Source organism: Antechinus flavipes, chromosome 5 (assembly GCF_016432865.1).
Source record: "Antechinus flavipes isolate AdamAnt ecotype Samford, QLD, Australia chromosome 5, AdamAnt_v2, whole genome shotgun sequence".
Taxonomy (NCBI): domain Eukaryota; kingdom Metazoa; phylum Chordata; class Mammalia; order Dasyuromorphia; family Dasyuridae; genus Antechinus; species Antechinus flavipes.
This window is the reverse complement of record NC_067402.1, coordinates 89,327,642-89,354,347: the sequence shown is the minus strand read 5'-3', so window position 1 is coordinate 89,354,347 and position 26,706 is coordinate 89,327,642. Positions and strand designations below refer to the sequence as shown.

Here is a 26,706-nt window from a genome sequence, read left to right as displayed (position 1 = left end):
CTTTATTTAAAATTTTCTTTTAATTAGAGGGCCTGCCCCTTTATCAAATAAGGCTGTGGCCAGCACTTTGGACATCTCCCTTTCGCTGGTGATTTCAGTCTTACATTCATAGGAGGCCCCTCCTCCTATCCCTCCCCCACCATAGAGCAGGGCAGCCATTGGCTTTATACCCCCCCTTCAAAGTTTCTCTTCAAGAAGCTCAAAAAACAAAGGTGCTGGACCATCTGTAATTTAGCTTTGGGAAGTCTGCTTGAATCAGCTTCCTTCTGGTGCTTCTTAACCCAAGGACTGTAGAAAGCACAATTCCCAGTAGCCATTTAAATCACACAACAAACAAACATAAAAAACCTTTTTTGTTCACAAAATTCAATGTGTTGAATCATGTCTTCTTAGGGTCAAGCAGCCCTCTGAGATGGATGTCAAGGAATGCATTCTAGTTCATCCATTTTCGGCAGTTTACAGCTCCACAGTGACAGGGAATTTTGTGCTGGTCATCTTCAAAATCAAACTTATAATCATAACAAAGCTGCCCAGGAGAAAGAAAGTATAAGTAATTGTCTTAAGAAGAAGAGGGTACCTTTTACCCCAAAATCAAACAAAACACTGAAAAACATTGTTTAAAATTAATTGTTCCTTTGGGCTTTGTTCTAATAGATTTTATATGGAAACCTTCAAAAGGAACACTGACAAGTGACTTGCTCCCCAATACTTTTAAAGAATTAGAGGCAGAGAACTGCCTCTAAGAATCCTAGTCTTCCTTCAAGGCTCAGTTCAGGTACCACCTCCTTCAAGGCTCAGTTCAGGTACCACCTCCTTCATGCAATCTTCCCTGTTAAAATACCTCAGGTCTTTCTTAATAAGCACAGAAAAATTTGGAGGAAGTTAAATCGAGGATGGCAAGGAGGTAGGGGAGTTTCATTTTTGGACTTGTAGCTAGAGATGACTACAAAGACATTAGAGCTAATTATGTAGATTTAGGGAATCAATTGAACCTGTGACTGATTCTGAGAGAGAGAGAAAGGTCCAAGGACACAGAGTGAGCTCGGGCTGGGGGGAGACTGATGCACACTGTTTCCTTAAAGTGACATCTCTACTTGGGTCCCAACTGTCTTGTTCAAAATTTTCATTACATGAACGTAGACAGCGGAGCAGGACTCTCAAATCTATGCACGCAATTAGGAAAAAATCTGGAAAAATTAGGAAATATCAATCTTAAAATGCCACCAGGTTAAAAAATAGTCCAGAATTCATTAAATCTATGGGCACTAAATGTAAAATCTAGCAAGGAAGTCAAACAAAACAAAAAACAACAACCAAAAAAACCCAAGCATATAATAGGGGAATACCGCTCTGATAGCACTCTGTGTGGAAAAACTAAGTTCTAAGCACACATTTGGGTATAATGGCCACGCACAAGAGTAAAAGAGGTGGGGATGGGGGCGGGGGGGGGGAGAGGAGGGGAAGCAATAGTAGGGAGAAAGACATCTGCAATCCTGACCTGGAAGCAAGATGAGATGGATGAGGCTGTTTTAGTCTATGCCTGGACCCAGATATAAATTATAGTCCTAAATATAAACCTCAGTTTTCTCATTTGTAAAACACCTATATTACCAACACTTTACAAAGTTACTATGAGGAAGATGGTTCTTAAGCTGTAAAGTACTCTGTAAACAAAATTGAAGTGTTGTGTAAGATTACAAAAGGTAATCATGTACTGTACTCCTCCTTACCAGAGAGACAGTGTCTTTAATATTACAAATGTGGAAGAGGAACATAGTCAGAATGATGAGATATTGGCAACCAAAACAATATAAAAAATTAATGGAGGATATGGGGATGTTTGCAGTTTCCAACAGCTATTTGATGAGCTAAAATTTAGAAGAGAGGTCAGAGTTGTTTGCTATTAAAAAACTAGAACCCTGGGATTAAATAGCAGAAATTATAGGGAATTTAACTCAATATAGGAATATAGGGAAAACTTTTCCCCAAATCAAAGCTTTCCAATAGTTTAATATACTGTAAGATCCCTCAGATGATCTTCATTTTGTTGTTTTATAAAGGTTGGGGGGAGAGAGGGAAAGATGAGAGTAGGGTGGATTATAAAATCACAAATTAGACTCCAATTTTAATATATCATATTCAATGTTATTTTATGATGTCTAACCATAAAAGTTACAAAAGTGAGTTATAGGAAGCTCTGTTCTTCTTGGAGTTACAGTCACATTAAAGGAGAGTATAAAAAAGGCAAAAGATAATTAATCCCATTTTCAGAATTCATTATCAGTTCCTCAGAGTTCTCTTCTATCGAAAATTCCTTTTCATCTTGGGATGACCTGACCCATATATGAAGAATATAGGGCTAATCTCACTGTCATTGAATAGCATAATTATTTTTGGGAAAATAAATTGAATTTCCTCAGGCAAAATTTGTCAAGGCCTTTTGTACAGTAACAATTTTCTTTAAGAAAAGCCCCAACATCCCCTTAATTACTTACTTCTTCCCCCTTCTGGATTCTCCGATTGGAACTAATGATGATTTTATGTCCTCTTTCAAATGTCACCACCTCAGCCACACAATTAGGTGCACATGAATGGTTGATATACCTGCAAAGCCATCATTTTAGAAAGTATTTTTTTATTCCAAGTCAATCTGGAATGAGCTAAACAAAATTCAATTTTTATTAAGAGAAAAATCACCTTTCTTTTAAACCTTACCTTGAAAAATTATAAATTCAACCTAAAGAAATTTAAAAGATTTATTTTTTTTAAATGACTTATCTATCCTTAAATTAGAAACTGAACAAATACTACTTGACAGCATCATACTACTCAAATCTTTCTTCAATTTCTCTTTTGCTATCATGTGAACAACTTAGGGAAAGAAAGTAACTTATTCTATCTAGGGTCACTTACCTTGCAGGCCCTCCTGTTAATGTGGCATCAATGACGTGATCATTATCAATGCGGAACATGTACACACCCCGATTCTTTAAAAAAAAAAAAAAAAAAAAAGGAAATCAATAAATACAGTGCAATTTCTCCCTACAAGAAGCCATGAATAATCGCCAACCTACAACAGGACACTTGTTTCTGCTTCAGCTTGCTAAACATTTTGTCAAAACAGGTTGGGAAATTAAGTACATCTCACTTACTGATCCATATCTACAAATGGTAACTTTGGTCAAAGACACATGTAATGTTATGGGATTCTATCTGCAAATAGGGAAGATGAAAAGAGAAAAGTACCAGGTGCTTTATTCAACATAACTGACTGAACAAGATGATCAGATTTGGTCCTTTTTTTTTAGTCGCTCTGGGGGAGCTTGGTATCATTTTAAATTTGGGTATAGTTTAGATTTGCAAACATATATATATATATATATATATATATATATATATATATATATATATAGAGAGAGAGAGAGAGAGAGAGAGAGAGAGAATACCTACTTGAGACTCATACAGCTTTTCTTTTCTGTTTGCTACTTCATTTCGGATGATGGTTCCAATGTATTCAATGACCATGGTGTGCTTTTCAATGTCTCTAGCAGCATATAAGCCTAGTCCCTGTAAAAGACCATGAAATTCAGAACTGCATCAGAATAACAACTATATTTTGTTAAAAAAAAAAAAAAACCCACCAAACTTAAGATATCAACTAGACTCTCATAGTCTTTTCACTGTATATGTTATAATCTGGAATTTGTGAACTCACTGTTCCGCCACGCCAAATTCATGTAGTTTTAAAACTTTAATAATCCTTCTATTTTCCACTATCTTTGTCTTGATCATCGTCCCTTAATATCATAATGAATTTGCTTTTGTTTTTTTTTTTCTACATATATAATAAGTTGACAAAATATACCATTATGATTCTGGACTCATTCATATATACATATCTAGATATAGATGTATATCTTAATATATACAGATTTCCAGTGCAAAGACAAGAATATAGAAGATGTAGAGTGCAGCATGTAAAGAAAAAGAAGAAGGACAGTTTGGCTGGATCATGAGTGTCAAAGTGAGAATAAGATCCAACAAGAGTCAAAGTGAGAATAAGATCCAACAAGAGTTAGAAAAACAGATGAGGGCCAGGTGGTAAGGTATTTTAAAAGCTAAAGAGAAATTTATTCTAGATACTATGGCAATAGAAAGCCCTCAGAATTGATAGAGTAGATGAAGTGACATGATCAGACCTGCCCTTAAGGAAAGAGTACATAAATTATTTCAGCCTTTCATAATTACTTACCATGTTATTTTGTTGCTATATAGCAGCAGTACAGTAAGATGACCATGTAAATTCATCAGGAGGAAGTAAAATAAGCTAATGGGCTAATTATAGTATAAGTTAATATTTCAATTACTATTGTTTGGATGAAAAGTATTTGGAAAGTTTCAACAAAGAGGGAATAACTTTTTTTCTGTCCTTTTAAGAAAATCTGCCGACTCAAATTAGTGCTGCCATTTTGGTTTACCTAGAAAACCAATAGGTTTTTTTGTTTTTTGTTTTTGCTGAGGCAACGGGGGTTAAGTAACTTGCCCAGGGTCACACAGCTAGGAAGTGTTAAATGTTTGAGACCAGACTTGAACTCAGGTCCTACTGATTTCAGGGCTGGTGCGCTATCCACTGCTTCCACCTAGCTGCTCCCAACCAATAGTTTAAAAAAAAAAAAAAAAAAGGAAAATTAAATTATGTTTAGTGAAAAGAATTCATTCTTGAAAGAATCTTCAGTGAAATAAGATGGTTAATGATGACTAAGAAAATAGGTTTTTCACTAAGATGACAGGAAAAGATGATAAATGTTAGAGGGAATGTAAAAAAACTAGGACATTAATGCATTGTTGGTGAAGTTGTAAAGGGATCCAAGCATTTAAAACTAGGCCCAAAAGGTATAAAACTGCATACCCTTTGACCCAACAGTGCCATTACTGGTTCTATATCCTCAGGAAATCATAAAGGAGGAAAAAGGAACCACATGAGCAAAAATGTATGTAGCAGCTCTTTTTAAGGTAGCAAAATTGGAAAATGAGTAGATGCCCATCAATTTGGGGAATGGATAAACAAGTTGTGGAATATGAAAGTTATGGAATATTATTGTTCTTCAAAAAATGATGAACTGATTTTAGAAAGGCTTGCAAAGATCTACATGAACTGATGCTGAGCAAAACAAGCAGAACCAGGAATACATTGTACACAGTAACAGGAAGAACATGTGACAATAACTTTGAAAGGCTTGGTTTTTCTCAGTACTTCAGTGATCTAAAGCAATCCCAACAGACTCTGAACAGAAAATGCCATCTACATCCCAAAAAAGAACCTTGGAGACTGAATGTAAATCAACAAATGTTATGTTCACTTTTTTTTTTTAATCTCTCCCATGGTTTTTCCCTTTTGTTCTGATTTTTCTCTCCCAATATGATTCATAAAGCAATGGGAGGAAAGAAGGAAAAGGAGAAAAAAAAGGAGGGAGAGAGGAAAGGAGAAAGGAAATAGATTTCTTTCATATGGACTGAGTTCTCTTGTGCAAGATTGGCAAGGTGGTAATAATACTCTTAAAAAAAAAAAAAGCCTAGCATGTGCAAGAATGTTTGTGGCAGCCCTCTTTGTAGTGGGCAGAAACTGGAAATGAGTGGATGCCCATCAATTGGAGAATGGCTGAATAAACTGTGGTATATGGATATTATTGTTCTGTAAGAAATGACCAGCAGAATGATTTCAGAAAGGCCTGTAGAGACTTAAATGAACTGGTGCTAAGTGAAATGAGCATGACTAGGAGATCATTATATACCTCAACAACAATACTATATGATGATCATTTCTGATGATGTGGCCCTCTTCAACAATGAGATGAACCAAATCAGTTCCAATAGAGCAGTAATGAATTGAACCAGCTACACTCAGGGGAATGAGTATGAATCACTTCATAGAATTCCCAATCCCTCTATTTTTGTCCTCATGCATTTTTGATTTCCTTCACAGGTTAATTGTACACTATTTCAAAGTCTGATTCTTTTTGTACAGCAAAATAACTGTATGGATATGTATACATATATTGTATTTAACTTATATTTTAACATATTTAACACATATTAGTCAACCTGCCATCTAGGGGAGGGAGAGAGGGGAAGAAGAGGAAAAACTGGAACAAAAGGTTTTGCAATTGTCAATGCTGAAAAATTACCCATGCATTTATCTTGTAAATAAAAAGCTATAATAATTTTAAAAAAAAAATAACGCAGCTATCATCCTACTCTTTGTTTCTTAATAGACATCTCATCCTAGTTCAATTAACTGCACCTGAATGATGAACAAAAGTACCAAAAAATCCCTGTGCACCTTTATCCACCAAATTGGTCACAGGAGATCTGTCTGGATTTTTCCAGTGTATTTGGAGGACTGAACTTGACAAGGAATTTAAGAAAAAAAAAAAGAAAAATAGTGTTGTATCTTCTTTTCTCCATAGAAACATTATTTTTCAACATTACTCTACAAGTTTATGCAGAAGCTAACCATATGATAGGATGATTAATTCAGAATGGGAATAAAAATTTCCAAGAATGACTCAATTTTGAGATTCCATAGGCTCTATTCTTACTTACGGTAAGGAGTGAATCGTCTCTATATTCTTAATCCACTTCATTTAACATACTAAGTATATTTATTATAATTTATTATAATATCCAGGACTATAAAAATTAAAATATGATTTCTATCGACCAAGATAGGGAGAAAATTAGATTTACATTCTCTTGTTTTCAGACAGGCCTTCTCATTCCTTGGAAATAATGAAATTGATCTTTGTTCATCCTCATAACTCAATGAAACTTAAATTACATCCTCCTAGCTTCCACCCTTTTCTAAATCCCGTCTATTTTCTTTGTCCATATTTCTTTCTCAAGATATGTGAAATCATCATCTTAATTTAGGATATTACCTGGGATAAAATAACTCATAACCTGAATGTACAGTTAATCATCACATTATCACATATGGCAAATTATTTTGGCATAGGAATGAAATCAAGAAAATAGATATTTAAAAAATTATCCTAAGAACCATATGGAATTCTTATCACACATGTTATATAAATTTTATATATGCAGAGCATAAAACATATTCATAGAGTTTCAGCTCACCTGAATCCTAGACCGTGCTAAATACACATTGGATTTCCATTCAGTCTTCATTTTGCGGTATTGAGAGGATTTAGAATGGACAAACTGTTTGCTGTAAGGGGCATTCAACTCTCCAGTGACTGTGCTCTGAAAGGATTTCGAGGTGCTGGTGCTATTCAAGGTGTGAGGCCTGTAGGCATTGGCATATAAACACAAAATACAAAGAAAACTGAAGACATCTCTGAACAAGGCACAAAGCCGCATGGTTTTTCCCATCCTTCCTGATCAGACGCACACACATGGAAAGCCGATCAGCAGGTACAACACAGTAGAGCTCTCTTCAATTGGGCATGCACATACACAGCCGGAGACGACAGGGTTTGTGAGCAGCAGACAAATAAAGCACAAGGAAACCACTACAGAGCCTAGAAACCCTGGGCTGTACTATGTGAAGTTAAAACAAAATACCTTAACACAAACCTCTTGACATGGGTACTCATTTTAGGTTCAGAACGGGCACAGCCCGTGGGGTTAATGGCAAGAGGAAGTTCCATGAGAGGATTCCGGCCATATCTGAAGGTATAGTTTTCACATGCCTCAACCCCAGGAAGCTGAAAAGAAAAATGGAACAAAAGAAGGTTAACATACGTGAAAAAAGACCCTACCTAGTCTCTAGTCAGAGTGGAAAGGAAGGGATCAAATCCTGTGCAACAAAAGTGACCGCATGGCAAAAAAGAGATCTGGAATCTCCAATGAAAATGTCAGTCTGCCTCTATATGAACAATGCTTGCGAATATTTTCAACAATGAAAATGCACTTTTTTGTTCCTAAAATATTTTCTAAAAGCTGTATGTGTGCATACACTGTAGATCACAGAAGGGAACTAAGAAATCACTTAGCCCAATGTGCTTATTTTACACATAGAATGACCTGCCAACGTTCACACAATTTAAGAATTTAAGTGGCCAAGCAGGGGCCAAATTTTTGCATGGCACCAAACATTAAGTATAAATATTGCAAACTGATCTCTAAAGAGAGTTAATGATCCTTGCCAACTTTCCTCTAAAAAAAGAAAAGATAGGTTTCTTTTCACAAAGTGGCAAGCAACGTATATACCAAGTTGAGAAACAACTTCAGCTTCTGATACTTGTTATCAATATAAATAGCTCTAGGTAATCAAATAACTTATTTGAATTCTGAGTCTCATAGCTCCACTACTCTCCACTGTTTACTTTCTTAGCTATTTTTGCACATTAGTTTAATTTTCATTTTAAATATTACAACATATTTCATATCAGAGATGTGAGGTTAGTATTCAGACTACTTTGGGAAAGTGCTAATTTATTTCTAAGAAAATTTCTATTTTATTTCCCAGACTCTGCCACTCTAATATAGAAACTCATATAACTTTGAGTTTTTTCATGCAGTATTGGGCCACCCAAGAAAGAAATTATACAGTTCTAGTAAATAACCTGTAAGGGCTTTCTTGCACTTTCTCCAACATCAACTATTATTGCCCTTTTACCTGTCTCTTTTAGCTTTGGTTTTAGATATCCTACAACCGTGGAAAATGTGATTCATCAAGTCTGATTAACAAGTCTCATCCAAAAATAGCACTGTCTTTAAAGTAAAAAAGTTGGCAGCAAATATTATATGTTATAAGATCAAGGCCATTAGAAGACTTACTTCATGAAAGACATTAAATAAAATACTTCATTCAGCAACCATTTATGTTAATAAAAAGAAATTTTCCAGTATCAAAGAAAATATCTCTTTTACAACTTAATCAAAGCAACTCACTGATTCAGCTATTCTTGCCACAGCAGAGACTGTTAAACCAAATAGATCTTCTCCTTTTAAATACCCAGGAAAGAGCTGAAGCATTTCAGATTCTTTTCGAACGCATGCAACAGGATCCAGAATTTTATCCCAAACACCTAAATGACAATCAAAAACATTACAGTGACAGACATTATTATAGTGACAAATGACAGAAGATCTAAAGTACTTAAGAGATAGAATAGTCAAATGATTTATTAATAACTATTCCCCCCAAAGAATCTACCAATACTAAACGGACCCAGTAACAATCACTACATTAATAGCTAAATGAGAGAAAGAAGAGTTCATATCAAACAAATATATTCCAATATAATAATAAATCAAAATTCAATCCTAATGAGTTAATGCAGTTTCCATATTGTCTTCTCTATATAACTTATGGTGACCAACTTCATCTCAAAATTTTATTTGGGCTTTTTACTGAATTTTTTTTTTAATCATCTCATTTCCTACTGATAAACATAAAATGATATAAGTTGATCATTTGATGAAAAAGCAGTTAAAATTATTTTAAAGCTTTGAACTTCAAAGTTGCTCAATAATGAATGCTTTACAATGACAGGCCATGTAAAAGACTGTAATTATGACACGTTCCCTACCCTCTAGCCATTTGCCTTAATTTGACTATGAAAAGCTTTGTGAATAGGGAGAGGCAATTCCAAACTAAATTTACTTAACAATTATTAAATTTCTTATGTGGTTCTGGGCACAGCTGGCTACAACTGCCTGACTGAGAATGTTATAGTCCATGTAAAGCTGGAGGAAAAAAGTTGATTGTGTATATGGAATGTGTTTAAGGATATGGACAAAAATGTCTCTAAATTTTCTCAAAGCAGTAAGAAATTTAATAAGAGTTAAATCAATTTAGTTTGTCATTGCCTCTCCGGCTTGCATAATATTTTGTTGCTATTATAAGGCAGACAGCTAGAGGGCAGGGAACATGTCAAAGTTATATTTGCCTTACATTATTATCATTGTGGCTAGAGTTCATTACTGAAGTTAGTTCTGAGCTTAAAAGACCTTAACAGCTCTCTAGTTTTAACAGAGTACTTTATGAAATCCAAAGGAAAGCTAAAGGATCTCTCTTTCTTAGCATATATCACTAAATTTCTGATTACCTTCCTGTTTCTCATAAAGTTCAGTGAATGCTGAACTAGAAGCTTACTCCAAACTACTTTTTATGGTACATAAAGTAAAAACAAACAGAACCGTATTGTGAGAAAGCTTTGTTTTTATCATTTCACACCATTTCAGACCAGGGTCCATGTAGGAGGGAAGAGGTGTTACCAATATATCCAAACAGAAATTTAAGAGCATTCACTGGTTTGCAACTGCAGAGTTGGATTCTAATCCTCAAAGATTTGCCACTCTGTAACTACAGGCAAGCAAATCTTTGTAAACCTCAAGTTTCCTCATTTGTAAATGGAGGAGGGTGGAACTCATGACTTCCAAAGTATCTTCCTTTTAGCTTCAGGAACAAATCCAAATTTTCAAATATAGTTGACCAGAGTGACTGAACTCAGGCAGCCCCAAACTACCAAATATAGGATGTTGATGCTAAATACTGTTTGTTCAAGTAAAGTATTGGAAGTATGCCTCAGATCAAATCCTCAGCGAATGCTGACTCTTGACAAAGTCCATATATAGGTATAGTAAAGAAATACCAACAACAGGAGTTTTATGAAATATGATATAGGTTTCAAGATGAATAATGCTGCAGTCCTGATTTAATCACTACCAGAATCATGTTTGAAAGCTATTATTTAAAATATACATTTATCTGGATCTTCTAAAAGCTACTAGGATCATAATGTGTCTTCCAAAAATTGTATCATTATCCAACCAAGTTTGTATAGACTCTCATTTTGTAACTCAAAAGATGATTCTTAACAATTTATCAAAGATTTATTAAAATATAAAGCAAAAAGTGTGTTAGAAAATTAAGAAGAAGAGGCAATACATGGAAAAATCTCAGTAATTTAGAGTTAACGTAACTGCATGTTACCTTTAGGAGAGGTATCAGTAAGGACAAGATCTTCATGGCCTTGTTCCACAATTTTGATTACAAACATGGGAAGCCCATCCTTCTCCTCAATAGAACATAAATAACGACAACGTCTATTTGCATACCGCATACTCCAATATAGTCGGCTGGCTTCATATCCAACAGGGAAGAGAGCTTTAGAAGAATGGAATGCTTGCATCTGCTGTGGTAATAGCTGACCAATTGTATGGAAGATGAGGCTTCCTACTCGGAACGTATGGTCACGTTCTCCACGTTGCACAATGCTAGCTATCTGACGAACTTCATCTCGTTGAACATAGACCCTTCTAAAGACTGCAAAATAACTTAATTCTTGCTCATGAGTTCCCTTTGGCTTGTGCATGGGGCAAAGCATTGTTTTGTCCTTAAAAAACATGCATTGTGCTTTAATGGCACAGGTAAAGTGATAAATGTTGGTGCACCTAAACCTGTGACAGCCGCCAGTGGCGCCCATTTTGTGACAGAACACACATTTCATTTGCAGGCCTCTCCGAAGTGCCAGTTCCACATTTATTAAGGCACCAGCTTGTGTCTCATAGACCTCTGTGGACCAAAGAGCACAGTTCAAATGGACCCAAAGATCTAAATCAAGGTTAAGCAGCCTTGCTGGCCCATCAGTTAATCCATCACCTTCTTCATGACAGAAACAACACTTCCTATAGTCTTTAGGCACAGGGTCAGGTTTCAGGGAAGTGCCCCGCTTTTTTAGAAACTCATCTATTTCTTCTTCACATGGTGGTTTGAAAGTGCCCTTGGGAATTACAATATGAATGCTCCATTTCTTCCATTTCATCCCTTTCCATTTCTTACTTAGTGGTCTACACTCATCAAAAGCACTATGGATGGCTCTCAGGCGAGGTTTCAATTTCACTGTTACTTTCAGTTCATCTGGCTTTGCCTCTACTTTGGCTGCTTCCAAGGCAGGGGGGAAAGTAATGGGAGGTGATGCTGGAGGAGAGACTTTTTCCTGAAGCTGGGGGAGACAATGGACATCTAAGGTGGAGATGTTAGTACTGTACTGATGGAACACTTTAGGGGGCATATCTTTTGTTGGTGAGTGTGGCAAGGAAGGGAGAGACTCCTGTAAAACAAAACAAAACAAAAAAATCATGTTACAAAGAACAGAGATAACCCCAAGAACTGTTCAAATTTGAACATGTTAAAGCAAGAAATGCTGATATCAATGAATTTTATTTTTAAACTTATTTAAGAAAAACTTTAGAAATTATTGGGAAAGAATTTAATAAGTGGTAAAAAGGAGCGTCAATCTAAGATATTAAAGATTTGACCACAATAAACAATATCAGAGTAGGTTTTGAGACTGATCTTTCAATTCAATATTCCCTTATCTCTTCTCCCATCAATGCTACTTTTGCCTTTCTTCCCATTATTTCCCTATGTTATATATAAACTCTAATAAATTTTATTAAATCCAACAAATAACATTGTTAGTGGAGATAATTTTTTTAAAGGTACTTTAAATAATTCTCTGCATTTAACAAGTGCCTTTTCTGCTACAGAGCAGAAACATATAACAAAAAGAAGGTAAGTTAAGAAGCAAGATCCACTCCTGCCTCCAATAAAAAGAGAATCGTCATGAAAGTGATATATCCTTAGTACCTAATAGTGTTCCATGCATAGTAGATACTTAATAAAGTCTTACTGAAATTAATTTTGAGAATACACTATGTAGGAATGTCTATTTGGGTATTTGCTGGGAAATGTATTTTGCCAATGTACTCAAAATGTTTGCTGAGTTGTTGAATAGCACAGTAAGAATGACAAAGTTGAACAATGCTACTTAAAAAAGTACTGTTTAACTTTTACATTAGATGAAACCAAATAAAGACCTTTTCCTCTGCTGAGAAGGAGAAGAATGTAAAGCCTTCCTCATACAATATTCACTTTCTCAACAGAACATTTTTTGCAATGTTTTAAGATATCAAGAATAGAATCATGAAAGAAATTATTTCAGGACCTCCAGAATAGAACATAGGAAAGCTAGCTTCAAGTCCCAGTCATGACAGTGTTAGGAATGAATGAGATCTGATTACTTATATTTCCCCTTTTTTAGACTCTTGCCATCAGATTTTTAAACAATTACAATACAAAGGAATTTGCCTTCAATTTTCCATTATGTATTAAAAGTGGTTATGGAATACAATTGTGGATCAACGATGTCAAGTAAAGGTGAAATCACAGTTCCCCTCAAACAGTTATTTATCACCTTTGAGAAAATCAAATAGCATTAGTCCCATGTTTACAATTTTACCTTGTGTTCTGAGTTTTTTCCTTGTATAGTCGTTGAATAAAGAACAAAACAGTTATTACTACAAAAAACAATGTCCTTTTCCCCTCTATCAGAGCTTTCTTGGGAATCCTGAGAATCAAAGAGAAAAGGTATGCGAACATTTCAGCATTATAAAACACTCAAGAAACATCCACTCTGCTAAATGCTAAAGTGGAACATTACAACAGTGGTAAATGCAGCTTTGAATACTTATACCATCCCCCTGATTCTCTCCTAGCCAAAGTGCCAGAGTGAGTGAGTGAGTGAGTGTGTGTACACATACAAATGGAGTATGAAAAATCTACTCTGACTGAGGAAAAGCAATGCAGGTTTTAGGTTTTAGATACCTGTTTCAGAAAGCCTGGACTTTTAAAAGATTTCCGAACACCACTACCAAGAATGACCACTTTACAATGACAACACCACTGTGGTCTAAGTGCAGAGTTATCAGCAATATTTTGATTATGATCCTTATAACCAGCTAGACCTGAAAAATAAAAAAAGTGTTTATAAAGTATGGAAATACTTGGTGACAATACTGTACTTCAAGTGAAATGATACATACTGTTAAAGGAAATATGTCCACTTGAATTCACACTGACAAGCTTTATTTGAGGAAACATATTTTAAGAGACTAACAGAGGACTGAGACTTAAGTTAGGTAAAATAAAAAGAATCAAGTAAAAGCTGCATAATTTTATTAATACAAATTCAGATGTAGAATAAGCAATGCTTTCAAACTAAGTATGATTGTTATTTAACAAGTTATTTTTAATTCACATAGCATATGTAATAATAGATGTTCTACAAGCAAACATGAATGTAAATGATAAAAGATTTATAAAAATGCTTGTACTAAGACAATAAAAATCATTCGCTGCAGTTATGAAACAGTACTTCCAACAGAACCTCATATGAAAGCTAATTTTAAAAACCAATTGTTAAATCTATTTAAATTATTCCTCCCCAACTATATCATTTTGCTGTTCAGTCTTTTCATCTATTCTTCTTCTTCATTTGGCTTGGATACTGCTGTGGTTTGTTGTTCCCTTCTCCTGCTCATTTGACAGATGAGGAAATTGAGGCAAATAGGAGTAAAATGATTTGCTTAGTGTCATATAGGTATAAATGTCTGACGCTGGATTTGAACTCAAGAAAATGAATTTTTCAGACTCTATTTTATCCATTGCACCATTTAGCTACACCAACTAGATCTACGAGTATATTTTATTTCATATTGCTATGTCACACACTTCCAGAGAATAGAAAAGAATGACTAAAAAAGTAATAGGGTTTCAAGAAATTCTTAAATAACAAATATAACATATACTTCCTTCTGGCTAGTATAGTATACAAATATTAGTTATAAACTAAATTCTAAAAAAATAGCCCGAGAAATCTTAACTTTAAGAATTATGAATGAGAATGTTATAAAGTAACTCACCATTGCTTGTTGGAGGAAATGGTATATTTGGTTGTTTGAGTTTGTAAGAAGCTACTAATCTTCCATGGCTCATGGATACTGGTGGAGGAGGAGCATGTGGGAGTAATTGCTGCCGATATTCTAAGCCAGGATTTACACGGGAGCCATTTATCAAGCCCACATGGGAAGGAATATCTGGAGCATTACTGACCTCATAACTGTTAGGAATTCGTACGTGAAGGAGATCAGAAAATGCAGCCACAACATTACTAATATTCTAAAAACAAGAAGTAAAATTTTATCGTCATTCAAAAGTAACAATGAACAACAGAATATCATAAAATAACACTGTTTCAGGAAATCTTCCTATCACATTATTTGGAACTTATGATTTCTTAGAGAATTTATGAATTTCTTAGAGAAAACTACATTAATATTAATGGTATTAAAATGGACTTAAGGACATATAGTCATGGGTAATACCAGCAGCAGAATAAAACACAAATCTATTGTTAAAGTTGGTGCAATTCTTCTCTGTACCACTCTAAAAATATTTTCAGAACTCTATTCAACATACTTTATCTGGTTCTGTTTTGTAGCAGTTTTTGAACCATGCATCTATTATTATTTTTTATTTTATATTTATTGGTTTCCTTACTTTTTCAGTCACACATAGCCTTAATTTCAGTGAAACTACTTTTGTTTGTCACTATTTCCAATAAGAGTCTAATTATTTCGATCATTTATATTCTCATTTTGTACATTCAATTGTAATTATGCAAAAATTTATAGCCAAATTAGTGATACTAATTGCTATTGAAGAAGTGACAGGAGAAGCAAACAATTTTATAAAACTGAAATTCTATACAACAACTTATATATGGTTCATTCTAATGCCCTCCATCTCCTTAATTCTTGACCAGGCTCATCATCCATCTGTACTTTTCTTCTGTCAAACAAATGATAAAGAGGAATCTTAACTTTCTACAACTCTTAAGAAATCATGTGATTCAAGAGATAGTATGAAGTAGAGTTACCTGAAAAAGCCTACATATTTTGCAGATGCCTACTATATTTACAAAGACTTTTCCAAATAAGGGTTATAGGAGTAAGGAAGCCTATAAATTGATAACTTGCTTGCCTTTTTTGGATAATGCCCTTGATTCTTTTCCCCATTTCTTTGAAATTTCCTCCTTTCAAAATCATTTCTCTTATGAGGTTTTAGATTACAGTACATTGCACTGAGTATTATTTCGTTAGGTTTTTGGTCAGGTATTTTTGAATTCATTTACTACTTTCCTAAGTAGTCACTACTTCGGTGCTGAAAGTAGGAAGAATCTAAATGCACTGATTCCATTACTATCATTAAGAAAATGAAATGGCCATAAAACAGCAGTTATAACCTATCCCATTTTATTGTTTCTGTTTTAATCTTCAAAAGATCTGGGAAAGGTTTGGCTTAAAGCTTCAAATCTCATTTCTGCCTCAACTGTTTTTTAAAATACTATTATGAGCATAATCTGGCTTATAATAATCTCAGAATGTAACAGAAAGCAATTAAATCTTTACAAAACTTGTAACCAGTGATATTTTTTGTCATGTTCCTGTACAGTGTATTGTAACTTGTTCTCTAAACCCAAATTGCCTCGGGATATCTTATCCTTTTGCTTAAAAGTAATTATCTATTTGCTGGATAAATTACTTTTTTGGAAATTGTTCTGCCTCCTTATCTTGGTGACTATTTTTATGTTGATAGTGTTTATAATTAAATCTTTATAATGAAGCAGACAACATGGTCAGCCAGGCAAAACTGCAGTTATTATAAATAATTGCTACAATGTATTTTCATATCTATCCTTTATTTTTTTCTTTCTTATTGATTTTGACTTTTAACCATAGCTCCTAATTTGGGGTTCAGAAAATTGTTTTTTAAAAAAAATATTTTGCTTGCTACATTTCAAAATATTTCTTTTGTAATTATATATAATATATATTATATGTAATATATACATATTACATGTAATATATATATATATCATATGTAATATATGATATAATATATATTTATTATAAATATATAATATAATATGTATTATTATATTATATGTAATATATTTGTACATTTAAAAGCACTTCTGAGAAGGGTTCCATAGGCTTCACCATGCTGTGCAAAGTGTTCATGACAGAAAAAAAAAAAAAGTTAAAAACCCCTATATTCTGAGCAATCTGAAGGTATAAAAAGCTAATTTAGCCAGTCAGAATCAGCTACTACCACAAAGAATTAAAACACTTGAAATATGATTCTAGAAGGCAAAGCAGCTAGCTAGGAGTGCAACAAAGCAGAACTATCCAGCAAAACTGAGTATAGTGTTTTGGTGAGATGTAGGAGACAGGGGGCTGGATATTTTTAATTAAAGAGCATTTCAAATATTCCTAATTAAAAGACTAGAGCTGAATAGAAAATCTGACAAGATAAATATAAAATGATAAACATGAAAGAGAAATCATAGGGATTCAATAAGGTTAAACTATTTACCTTTCTATATGAATGGTATAGAAGTTATACATCTAACTTCTAAGAAATTTATCGTTAATAGGACAGTTAGGAAAAATTTACATAGAAAGAATGCAGGAGATGATTATGCAGGGTTGATATTAAAAAAAAAAAAGACCGATTAGGAAGAGCAATGCCTTGAAAAAAAGCAAGAATGATGAGAAAAAATATATTCAATTAATGGGTTATGAAAACAGACTAAAAATAAATTAGAAACTAAGAATGAGTGTCAAAGAACAAATCATAGAAACAATTAATAAATTTCATTGAAAAGAATGACAAAAGAATGACAATGTAGACAACATTTCAAAATGAAGCAGACCAACAAATTGGGCATGCAATTAAAAATACTAGAAAAATAACAAATTAAAAATGCCTGATAAAAACACCCAAATGAAAATTTTTAAAAACCAAAGGAAAGATTAATAAAATAGAAAGTTAAAACAAGACAAGCATGAATTAATAACAATTAAAAAAAACCCTAGAAGCTGGTTTTATGAAACTAATAAAAGAGAAAATATTGCTTAATTTAATTATAAAAAGAAAGCAAAGTTACTACTTTCAAAAATGAAAAAGGGGAAATGTACAACCAATGAATAGGAAATTAATGCTATTATTAGGAATTACTTTGCTGAGTTATATGCCTGTGAAACTGATAATCTAAGTGAAATGGATGAATATTTACCAAAATATAAACTGGCCAGAATAGCAGAAGAGGAAATAGAATACATAAATCACCTATCTTAAGAAAAAGAATTTGAACAAACTCACTGAGATGCCTAAGAAAAAATTCCTAGGATCAACAGGATCCAAAAGTGAATTCTACCAAATATTTAATTAACTAAAAATTAATTCCAAAACTATTTGAAAAAAATAGGTAAAGAAAGACTACCAAATTCCTTTCATATCACAAAAATAAAACAAAACAAAAAACACTGCTAACAAACCAGAAAGAGCAAAAACAGAGAAAAAAATGATGGAGCAATTTCCTTAATAAATATTTATACAAAAATTTTAAATGAAATATTAGCAAAGACATCAAATCAAAATATCACAAATATCATAAACTATAATGGGAAGGCAGGACAGATTCAATATTAAGAAAATGATCAGCATAATAGACTATTAACAAGCAAAAAAAATCCCCAACAGAATACAAAAACCTACCCCCTATATAATTATATCAACAGATAAAGAAAAAGCCCATGACAAAATACAATATGCATTTCTGTTAAAACATAGAAACAAATGGAGCCTTTCTTCAAAAGATAAGAAGTTATCTATCTAAAACCAAGAGTAAACATTATCTATAATGAAGATAAATCCTTCCCAGTAAGATCAGCTATGAATCAAAGATATATATAATAACTACTATTACTCAATATAAATGCTAACTATAATAATGAGAAAAGAAAAAGAAATTGAATAAAAATAGGCAATAAGAAAATAAAACCATCACTTTGGAGATGATATGATGGTATTTTTTTTTTCTGACAGAACATATGCATGGGTAATTTTTCAACATCGTTCCTTGCAATCAATCACTTCTGTTCCAATTTTTCCCTTTCTTCCCAATATCTACTCTCCCCTAGATGGCAGGCAGTTTCATATATGTTAAAGTAATATGATGATATTCGTAAGAATCAACCTTAGAAAATCAAATAACTGTTTGAAAAGAATCTTAGCTATTATTAGTTACATTTTAAAAAATGCTCTAAATCATTATTAATCAATAGGGACATGCAAATTAAACCAATTCTGAAACAAAACCTCATACAATTTCAGCTGCTAAGCCTATGTCCTACATAGATCAAAGAAAGAGGTCAAAAAGATCAAAACTGAAAGTAAATAGGGGGCTACTTATTAACTAAGCAAACTATAAATGTATTTAATGGAATATTATGTCAGAAGAAATGGAGAAATAGTTTTAGAAGTTAGAAGAAAATGAAATCTCTATGAATTAATGAAAGGTGTAGTAATCAAAACTAAAGAACATTCAATAAATGATAGTATTATTATAAAGAAAAATAACTTTGAAAGACTTTTGAAAGATGATCAATGCAATGAGAAACCTCAAGTATGTCATCTATCTCCTAATAAGAGCGGTGATGGATTTAAAATGCAGAATGATCATGTATTAAAAATATTGAAGAATCAAGAACTTCTGCTGCAACGATCCTCTTCAGGACACAAGAGAAAAAGTCAAAAATGTATTTAAGAAGAAAAGTATTAATATTCATTAAAAAAGTCTGACATTTAAATGAAAGAAGAAATAAATCTCAAGTCAAAACTAAAAAAAATTTCAGTATCATTGATCATAAAAAAAGATTTCTAGAATAAACCTTCAAGTCAGCATTAACAATGATCTTATCATATCAATGAAACTAACTATTCATTAACGTGATTTGATGAATATCCATTAATTAGCTTCAATTTAAATAGCACTCATAAATACATACTTCTTACATGCAAGAAAATAAGGGATGTTTGAGCAACGAACACTAAAATTGGCAACTAACAATCACCCAACATTCATAAAGCACTTACGCTGAACACTCTATAAGGGTTTATAAAAAGCTAATGAGAGACTGTCGAGTGAAGAACGAAAAATTAATTTGTGAGTGAGGCTGAAGCACTTTTACTCAATTATGCATATTTATTGAGATTTGTTTATTTTTTTAAACGTTCAATTTGACAGAGCCAAAAGAGGGAAAGATAATAAATTATTCTAAATACGTTTTTATATATTAAAAGGGAAGTATCATTAAAAAATTTTTTTTCATTTAATATTTTCCAATTGCATGTAAAACAATTTTAAACAATCATTTTTTAAAACTGGGTTTCAATTTCTCTCTCTCCTCCTCCTTGAGAGGGGAAAGTGATTTGACACCAATTCTACATGTGAAGCATACAAAATATTAGGTCCATAATAATTATGTTGAAAAAGAAAACAGAGTCAAAAAAAGAACCAGAAAAATAAAGCAAAAAGGTATACTTCAATCTGTGTTCAGAGTAGGCCCTAACTATGGATTAAATATCCATATTGAAATCCAAAAAAAAGTCTGCAAAATATAACCCATCAAATCTTAATTTTAGCAAAAAATTCTTTATCTTGGATATTTGAAAGTCAGGAGTAGGTCTACATATAATTAAGTATATGTGTAAATGGTATGGCATTTTCTCCCTTACCTCAGCAGCTGTGGGATGTAGAGTGATTGCCACAGATATAAGGCCAGATTTAGGACCATTTTGGGATGGGCCAAATGGAGAGGTGAAAAATAGGGTGCCTGAACCAGGCTCAGCTTTTATATCATTCTGTCTGGCTTCTGAACCTTATAAAAAAAGTAACAGTGAAGGTTGATTGTTCGTCAAAATCCAAAGATTAATTACATTAACACTATATGGTTTAGAAAATAATTAATTGTAGCATCTATTGTTTTTACCTTTTCCACTGCTGCTTGGCAAAATTGGAATCACAGGAGATGGGACCGGTTCCGGAGGTTCTTCTTTAACCAAAGATAAGTCTGGATACCTACTTATTTCCATTCCTACCACACTTTCAGGAGAAGAAGAGGGAACAAAACTCTCAGGGGTATCCCTATCACTACAGGGATCCTGGACCCTAAAAGAAAAGGATTAGTCAAAATGTATAGATTCACTAGTAAGGGCCTTCATATATTTCTCAAAGCTTCTACTAATTCTCTATTTCATTTTACTATAAAATATTATATACTACTGTGTTAGAAATATGAAAACTTTAGATTTTGTGTGGACTTGACTAATAAATGAACCAATTTCTGTTCAAATTGGCAAACTTCTCTAGAAAAAAATGTATAATTAAAATCCTTTAACAACTAAATAAACACAAGGATACTTTAATAAATATTTAAAACAAAAGCTGGGTCTGAAAGCTTACAGAAATGATTGACCTTCCCCATCAATCTTTGCTCATTTACACACTCTCTCTAACCATATACCACACACATGCTGGTAAAACCCTTATTTGATTCTTCAGTCTCCACTATTATCCTATCTCTCTTCTGCCCTTGGTAGCTAAACTCCTTGAAAGGGCTATCTAGAAGAAGTGTTTCTACTTTTTTTCCTTTCACTCTCCTCCAAATACTTTAAAATCCAACTTCCAACCTTATTATTCTACCTACACTGCTCTACCCATAATTACTAATGAATGAACTTAGAAAAAGGCCACTGAATTCAACAACTAAGTTTTCATTATTCTTGACTTCTCTGAATTCTTTGACATTGTTGATCACTCTCTCCTTAATACTTTCTACTCTGGGATTTTAAGGAACCACACCATCCTGGTTTCCCTTCTTCTACTTATCTGACCACTCTTTTTCTTTCTTCTTTGCTGGAGCCTCCTTCAGATCATGTCCTCTCACCAGAGGTATCCTTCAGGTTCCTTTTCTCATTCTGTAGTACTTCACTTGATTTTATCAGCTTTCATGGATTTTGTTACCATTTTCCTATGATTTTCTCTCTCTCTCTTTTTCCTGAGACAATTGGGGTTAAGTGACTTGCCCAGGGTCACATAGCCAGGAAGTGTTAAGTGTCTGAGGCCAAATTTGAACTCAGGTCTTCCTGACTTCAGGGCTGGTGCTTTATCCACTGTGCCACCTAGCTGCTCCCTAATGATGATTCTCAAATATAACTTTCCTATCCTAATAGCTGTCTTAATTTCTAATCTAGTATCTCTACCTGCCTTTTAAACATCTAAAACTTTAAGTCCAGAAGCCACCTTAAACTTACTATGTCCAAAATGGAAATTATTCTTTGTCCTAAGCCATTCCCTTATCTTCACTATACTGTAGAGGGCAACACCAAACTTTAAGTCCCTTATATTTGAAACCTGAACTACTTCTTATCTCTCACCTCCCATATTCAAGTGGTTGATTTCATCTATGCAACATCTCTTAATATGTCCACTTCTCTACTCTGATCTTGCCACCACTATGGTCAATTGTCCTCATCTACTATAATAAGACTGCAAGTGGGTCTAACTGATTCATGTTTCTTAACACTCACATCCTTCTTCCATTTAATCACCAATATTAACAAACTGAATTTCTTAAAAGGCAGGTCATATCATGTCAACTCCAAAGTTAATGATCTTGAGTTATTTTTTATTGTTTTACATTCTCTTTGGCTTTCAAAGCCTTTCAAAATCCAAAACCTTCTATCTTTCCAGGCTTCTTACACCTCATTCCTCAATAGTACTCTTTGATGCACTGGTCTCATGGCTGCAGTATCTTGAGAGATTCTAGGAACTTGCTCAGGCTGCCCGTGATTCCTAGAACAAAATCCCCCTTCAAATTATTTAAATACACAGCTTGCTTTGTGCATATTTGTTTTCAGTCTTCCCCTTCAGATCACAAAACAAACTCTTCAAGGTCTTTGTTTTGCCACTCTTTGTATCCCGAGGGCTCAGCACAGTAGCTGTCATATAATTGATACCTAATACATGTTTACTGAATCAATGGTTCTCCTCCTATTAGAACACTCCCATCTATTCTATTCCTCCTCTTTAACCATAGAAGTCTCACCAGGTGCTGGCTAGGATATTACTTTCTTTAAGATGGCAATTCTCACATTTATTTTATTGTGCTCCAAACTCTCTGGTGACCATCAATCCCATTTCTCCAATTGTCCAAAACAAAACTCATTCTCTTTATCCCTAAACTTCTCACCAGCCCCCTCCCTCCTATCTTCTCAGTTACTGTATGGACAACACTATCCTTCTAGTCTCTCACACTTTCCAAGGGTCCTCAAAATTTTTAAATAGGGGGCCAGTTAACTGTCCCTCAGACTGTTGGAGGACCAGACTATAGTAAAAACAAAAACTTTGTTTTAGGGCCTTTAAATAAAGAAATTTCACAGCCCTGGGTGAGGGGCCGCGGGCCATAGTTTGAGGACTCCTGCTCTAAACCCAGGTGTGCCTGTTAAACTCATTATCTCTGACCATCTATATCCAATCGGTTGTTCAGCTCTGTTGATATCTCTGCAGCATCACACGTACACCTTCTCTCCTTGGGACGCTGTCATCCCTCTAGCACAGGCTCTGATCACCCTATACCTGGATTACCCTGACATAATCTGAATATACTGAATACAACATACTGTTAAAATGGCCTGCCTCCCTTAAGTATCTCTCCAACCCCAAACCATCTAACTATTCAGTCACAAGAGTGACTGGTTCAGCCATGTCACTCTCATCTACTCAATAAATACCTTTGATTCCCTTTCACCTTCAGGATCAAATACAAAGGCTTTGGTTTGATACTCAAAATTTTCCATAACCTTGCCTCTTTCTACTTTTTTAGTCTTTATACATTTACTCTGATATCTACTCTTCAATTTTGTGATACTGCCCTCTTGGGGATCTGAGAACAATACACTCCATCCCGTAACTCCAGGCATTTGTCTGGCTACCTTCCACATATGGATATTCTCCAGCTCTCATTTTTGCCCTCTGACTTTGCTAGCTTCTTTTAAGATCTCTTTTTTAAATTTTAAAATTAATTCCAGTATTTTCTCAGTTTTGGTTAATTCCTATTTATCCTTTATATACAGTTTTATGGTGCTGTGTTTTGACTCTTTTTTTGCATCTCCAGTGCTTATCTCAATGCCTGTCAGTAGATTACTGATTAATGGATGTATAAACTGAGAATCTATGCTTCCTACAATGTTATTTAGTACTTCTTCAGTAACAATCCATCAAAAAAACACTTCTTAGACATTTAGTATGTGCTAGCCACTGTGGTAAGTTAAATTTTGGGGATATAAAGCAAAACTTAAAGTCCCAGTCCTTAACTCTTGTTCTGTAATAGTGGTAGCACTACTTATGTCCTTTAAGTTTGAATGAGAAAAAACTGAGAATCATGCTATAAATGATATGGCTCTGGGATCTAATGATTTGATAAGTCTTTTTTTGTAGTATCATATAGGTATTTAAATTTAATTACCTAAAAAATGAGTACAAGGGGGCAGCTAGGTGGCGCAGTGGATAGAGCACTAGCCCTTTAGTCAGGAGGACCTGAGTTCAAATCTAGCTAACTCTTCCTAGTTGTGTGCCCCTGAGCAAGTCACTTAACCACAATTGCTTTTTTTTTTTTTTTTTTTTTTTGGGGGGGGGGGGGGGGGGGAGGAAGAAATGAATATAATAATTATTCATTTTTGGCAAGACATGATGTTTATAAAATGTCTTGACATGTTTCTTGAAGATGCCACAGTGTTTGTTTCTTAGAAATACATATTTCAGTTAGGCAAAAATCAAAGAGTATCTCTAAAATACCTAGTATGTGAATACAAAAAAAATTAAAGAATCCTTACTCATAAGGAAGATTATCTTTTAACAATGGTGGGGAGGTGGGGAGAGAGGATAGAGGATAGATAGTAAGTACTTCTGTTAAGTCAATCCAGAATACATAGAAAAAAGAAATCTAAGGAAATCAGCCAAGGCAGGCAGTAGCAAATGGAAGAGCTTATGTTGTTTAGGAGGGATACCAAGGTAGTCAATTTAGCAGGACTGCAGAATGTGGGAGAATTAGAAAGTGAGGCAGGAAAGAAAGACTGGGGCCAGGTTCTGAGGAATGTTAAAAGCTAAAAACAAAAGTTTAAACTTAGTACTAGAGGATAGGAAGAGGTTATAGGAGTTTAAGAAGAGAAAGACATAGAACTAAGGAAAAATTTTAAATGATATAGAAAAATGATTTTCCTATCACATAGAAGATATTGATGGGGGTGATATGTATATAGTTAATAATTATTTATTAGGTGCTTACTATGTGTGCCAGGTCTTATTGCTGATAAACACTATGTATACAAAGAAAGGTAACAACCACACAGAATAAAATAACAAAATAAACTGGCAATTAAAAAATATCTTGGAAACCTTTAGAAATGATAGTGCTAATTCTATCAGTTATGTTAGCTCACTTACTTAGGAACATCATCTTTGATGATGATATATATATCATCAGTAAGAATCACAATAAATCATAAATATTTTTCAACCATAAAAGATGATGTTCCCAAGTATATTTTTACAATCTTGTAGAGAAGGTGTCTCATGAGAAGCTTCTTATTCTACTGAAATCACAGTTTTCATCCATACCTTGACTCCTCTCCTCCCTCGGGAGGCAATTGGGTTAAGTGACTTGCCCAGGGTCACACAGCCAGAAAGTATTAAGTGTCTGAGGCCAGATTTGAACTCAGGTCCTCCTGACTTCAGGACTGGTGCTCTGTCCACTACACCAACTAGCTGCCCCTTGAATTTACTTTCTATAAAAGTTATCCATAAAACAATCAAGTAGTTTAGTGGATGAATCTGTCATACATTGATTTGTAAAATCTATTGTAAAATTAAAAGTTGTATATGTACATCTTCCCATAAAATTTTATTTATACTTCTGGGAAAATGAAACCTTTACCTTAACTCTTCTTGGTTGTTGTGAGGTGGTGTTGGAAGTGAAGCAGGCACATCCACAGTCTTGGGACCTTGGGCCATAGCTCTGACCAGGAGGTCATCCTGTGGTTTGAAGGGCAGTGGAAACTGTTTAGGCCCAAGAGCTTTAGAAACTGAAAACATAAAAGCACAACAAACATTAAAATTGATAATTCATGTGTATGTCAAACTTGACAAAATCAAGGCAGTTAAAGAAAACAAATTAATTCCCAGTGTGAATTCTTTCATGTGTTGAAGTAAAATAATATTATATATTTTATACTTTGGGTAATGACAATTTCACATATATAAAAGCGTCAGGTTCATCATACCATCATGGCCCACTAACATTCCAGCTCTGCCAGCAAGTTCCTCAGTGGTTGCAAAGCCATTTGCCATCTTTTGACAGGTCACAGGAGGAGGAGTAGGAGGAAGAGAAGCCGGGGGTGTGGGAGGGTTACTCAAGTTATTCTGCTGGAGACCAAAAGATATAAAATAGATTTAACTTAGCTTTTTTTCAATAATGAAAACAAAACACAGTTAAATGAAGATGGAGACAATGACTTGGTGATTTTAATAATTAGGATCTTCATTCCTAAATGGACACTTCAGTCCTAATTGGAAAATTACTCTTTTACTAAGCCTAAAATACGTGTTTTTATGGGAAACATTTAGTTTCTTCTATAAGATGGATCCTCAGACATGAAGCCCTCAGACTTCAGAACTTTTAAACAAAAACCAATTTGGAATTTTCAACCCAAGAATCTACTCATCAAATTGTCATAGAAATTCTTTGTTGATTTAAATGCCCTAATAAGGAACTAGGAATTAATTTTCATGAAACTGTAATCAGGATGCATTCTTTTGGATAACTCTGCAAATATTTTACAGCTATGTCATGAACGTGAACCCATATTTATGGGGACAAAAGTAAAAAGTCCAAAAAGAGCAATCTTTATCAAGGAGGTTTTTT

The 26,706-nt window shown here is 33.9% G+C and overlaps 1 protein-coding gene across 5 annotated transcripts in view; it reads right to left on the bottom strand.

The window, feature by feature from the left end:
• The window catches only part of KMT2C (lysine methyltransferase 2C), a 248,676-nt gene that overhangs the window by 1,469 nt on the left and 220,501 nt on the right, over nucleotides 1–26,706 (bottom strand). For 4 of the 5 annotated variants that reach the window (XM_052000663.1, XM_052000666.1, XM_052000667.1 and 1 more), the window contains exons 48-62: nucleotides 26,066–26,207; nucleotides 25,720–25,867; nucleotides 20,716–20,894; nucleotides 20,462–20,604; nucleotides 14,740–14,995; nucleotides 13,643–13,782; nucleotides 13,278–13,385; nucleotides 10,967–12,086; nucleotides 8,920–9,056; nucleotides 7,588–7,730; nucleotides 7,141–7,309; nucleotides 3,451–3,567; nucleotides 2,914–2,987; nucleotides 2,496–2,604; nucleotides 1–526 (exon numbers count right to left, since the gene is read on the bottom strand). The exon at nucleotides 1–526 is cut by the window's left edge and continues 1,469 nt beyond it. In XM_052000663.1, coding sequence (XP_051856623.1) covers nucleotides 434–526; nucleotides 2,496–2,604; nucleotides 2,914–2,987; nucleotides 3,451–3,567; nucleotides 7,141–7,309; nucleotides 7,588–7,730; nucleotides 8,920–9,056; nucleotides 10,967–12,086; nucleotides 13,278–13,385; nucleotides 13,643–13,782; nucleotides 14,740–14,995; nucleotides 20,462–20,604; nucleotides 20,716–20,894; nucleotides 25,720–25,867; nucleotides 26,066–26,207 — 3,078 coding nt within the window. In that variant the 3' untranslated portion in view covers nucleotides 1–433. The remainder of the gene's footprint in view (nucleotides 527–2,495; nucleotides 2,605–2,913; nucleotides 2,988–3,450; nucleotides 3,568–7,140; nucleotides 7,310–7,587; nucleotides 7,731–8,919; nucleotides 9,057–10,966; nucleotides 12,087–13,277; nucleotides 13,386–13,642; nucleotides 13,783–14,739; nucleotides 14,996–20,461; nucleotides 20,605–20,715; nucleotides 20,895–25,719; nucleotides 25,868–26,065; nucleotides 26,208–26,706) is intronic. The other variant, XM_052000665.1, reaches the window with a different exon arrangement.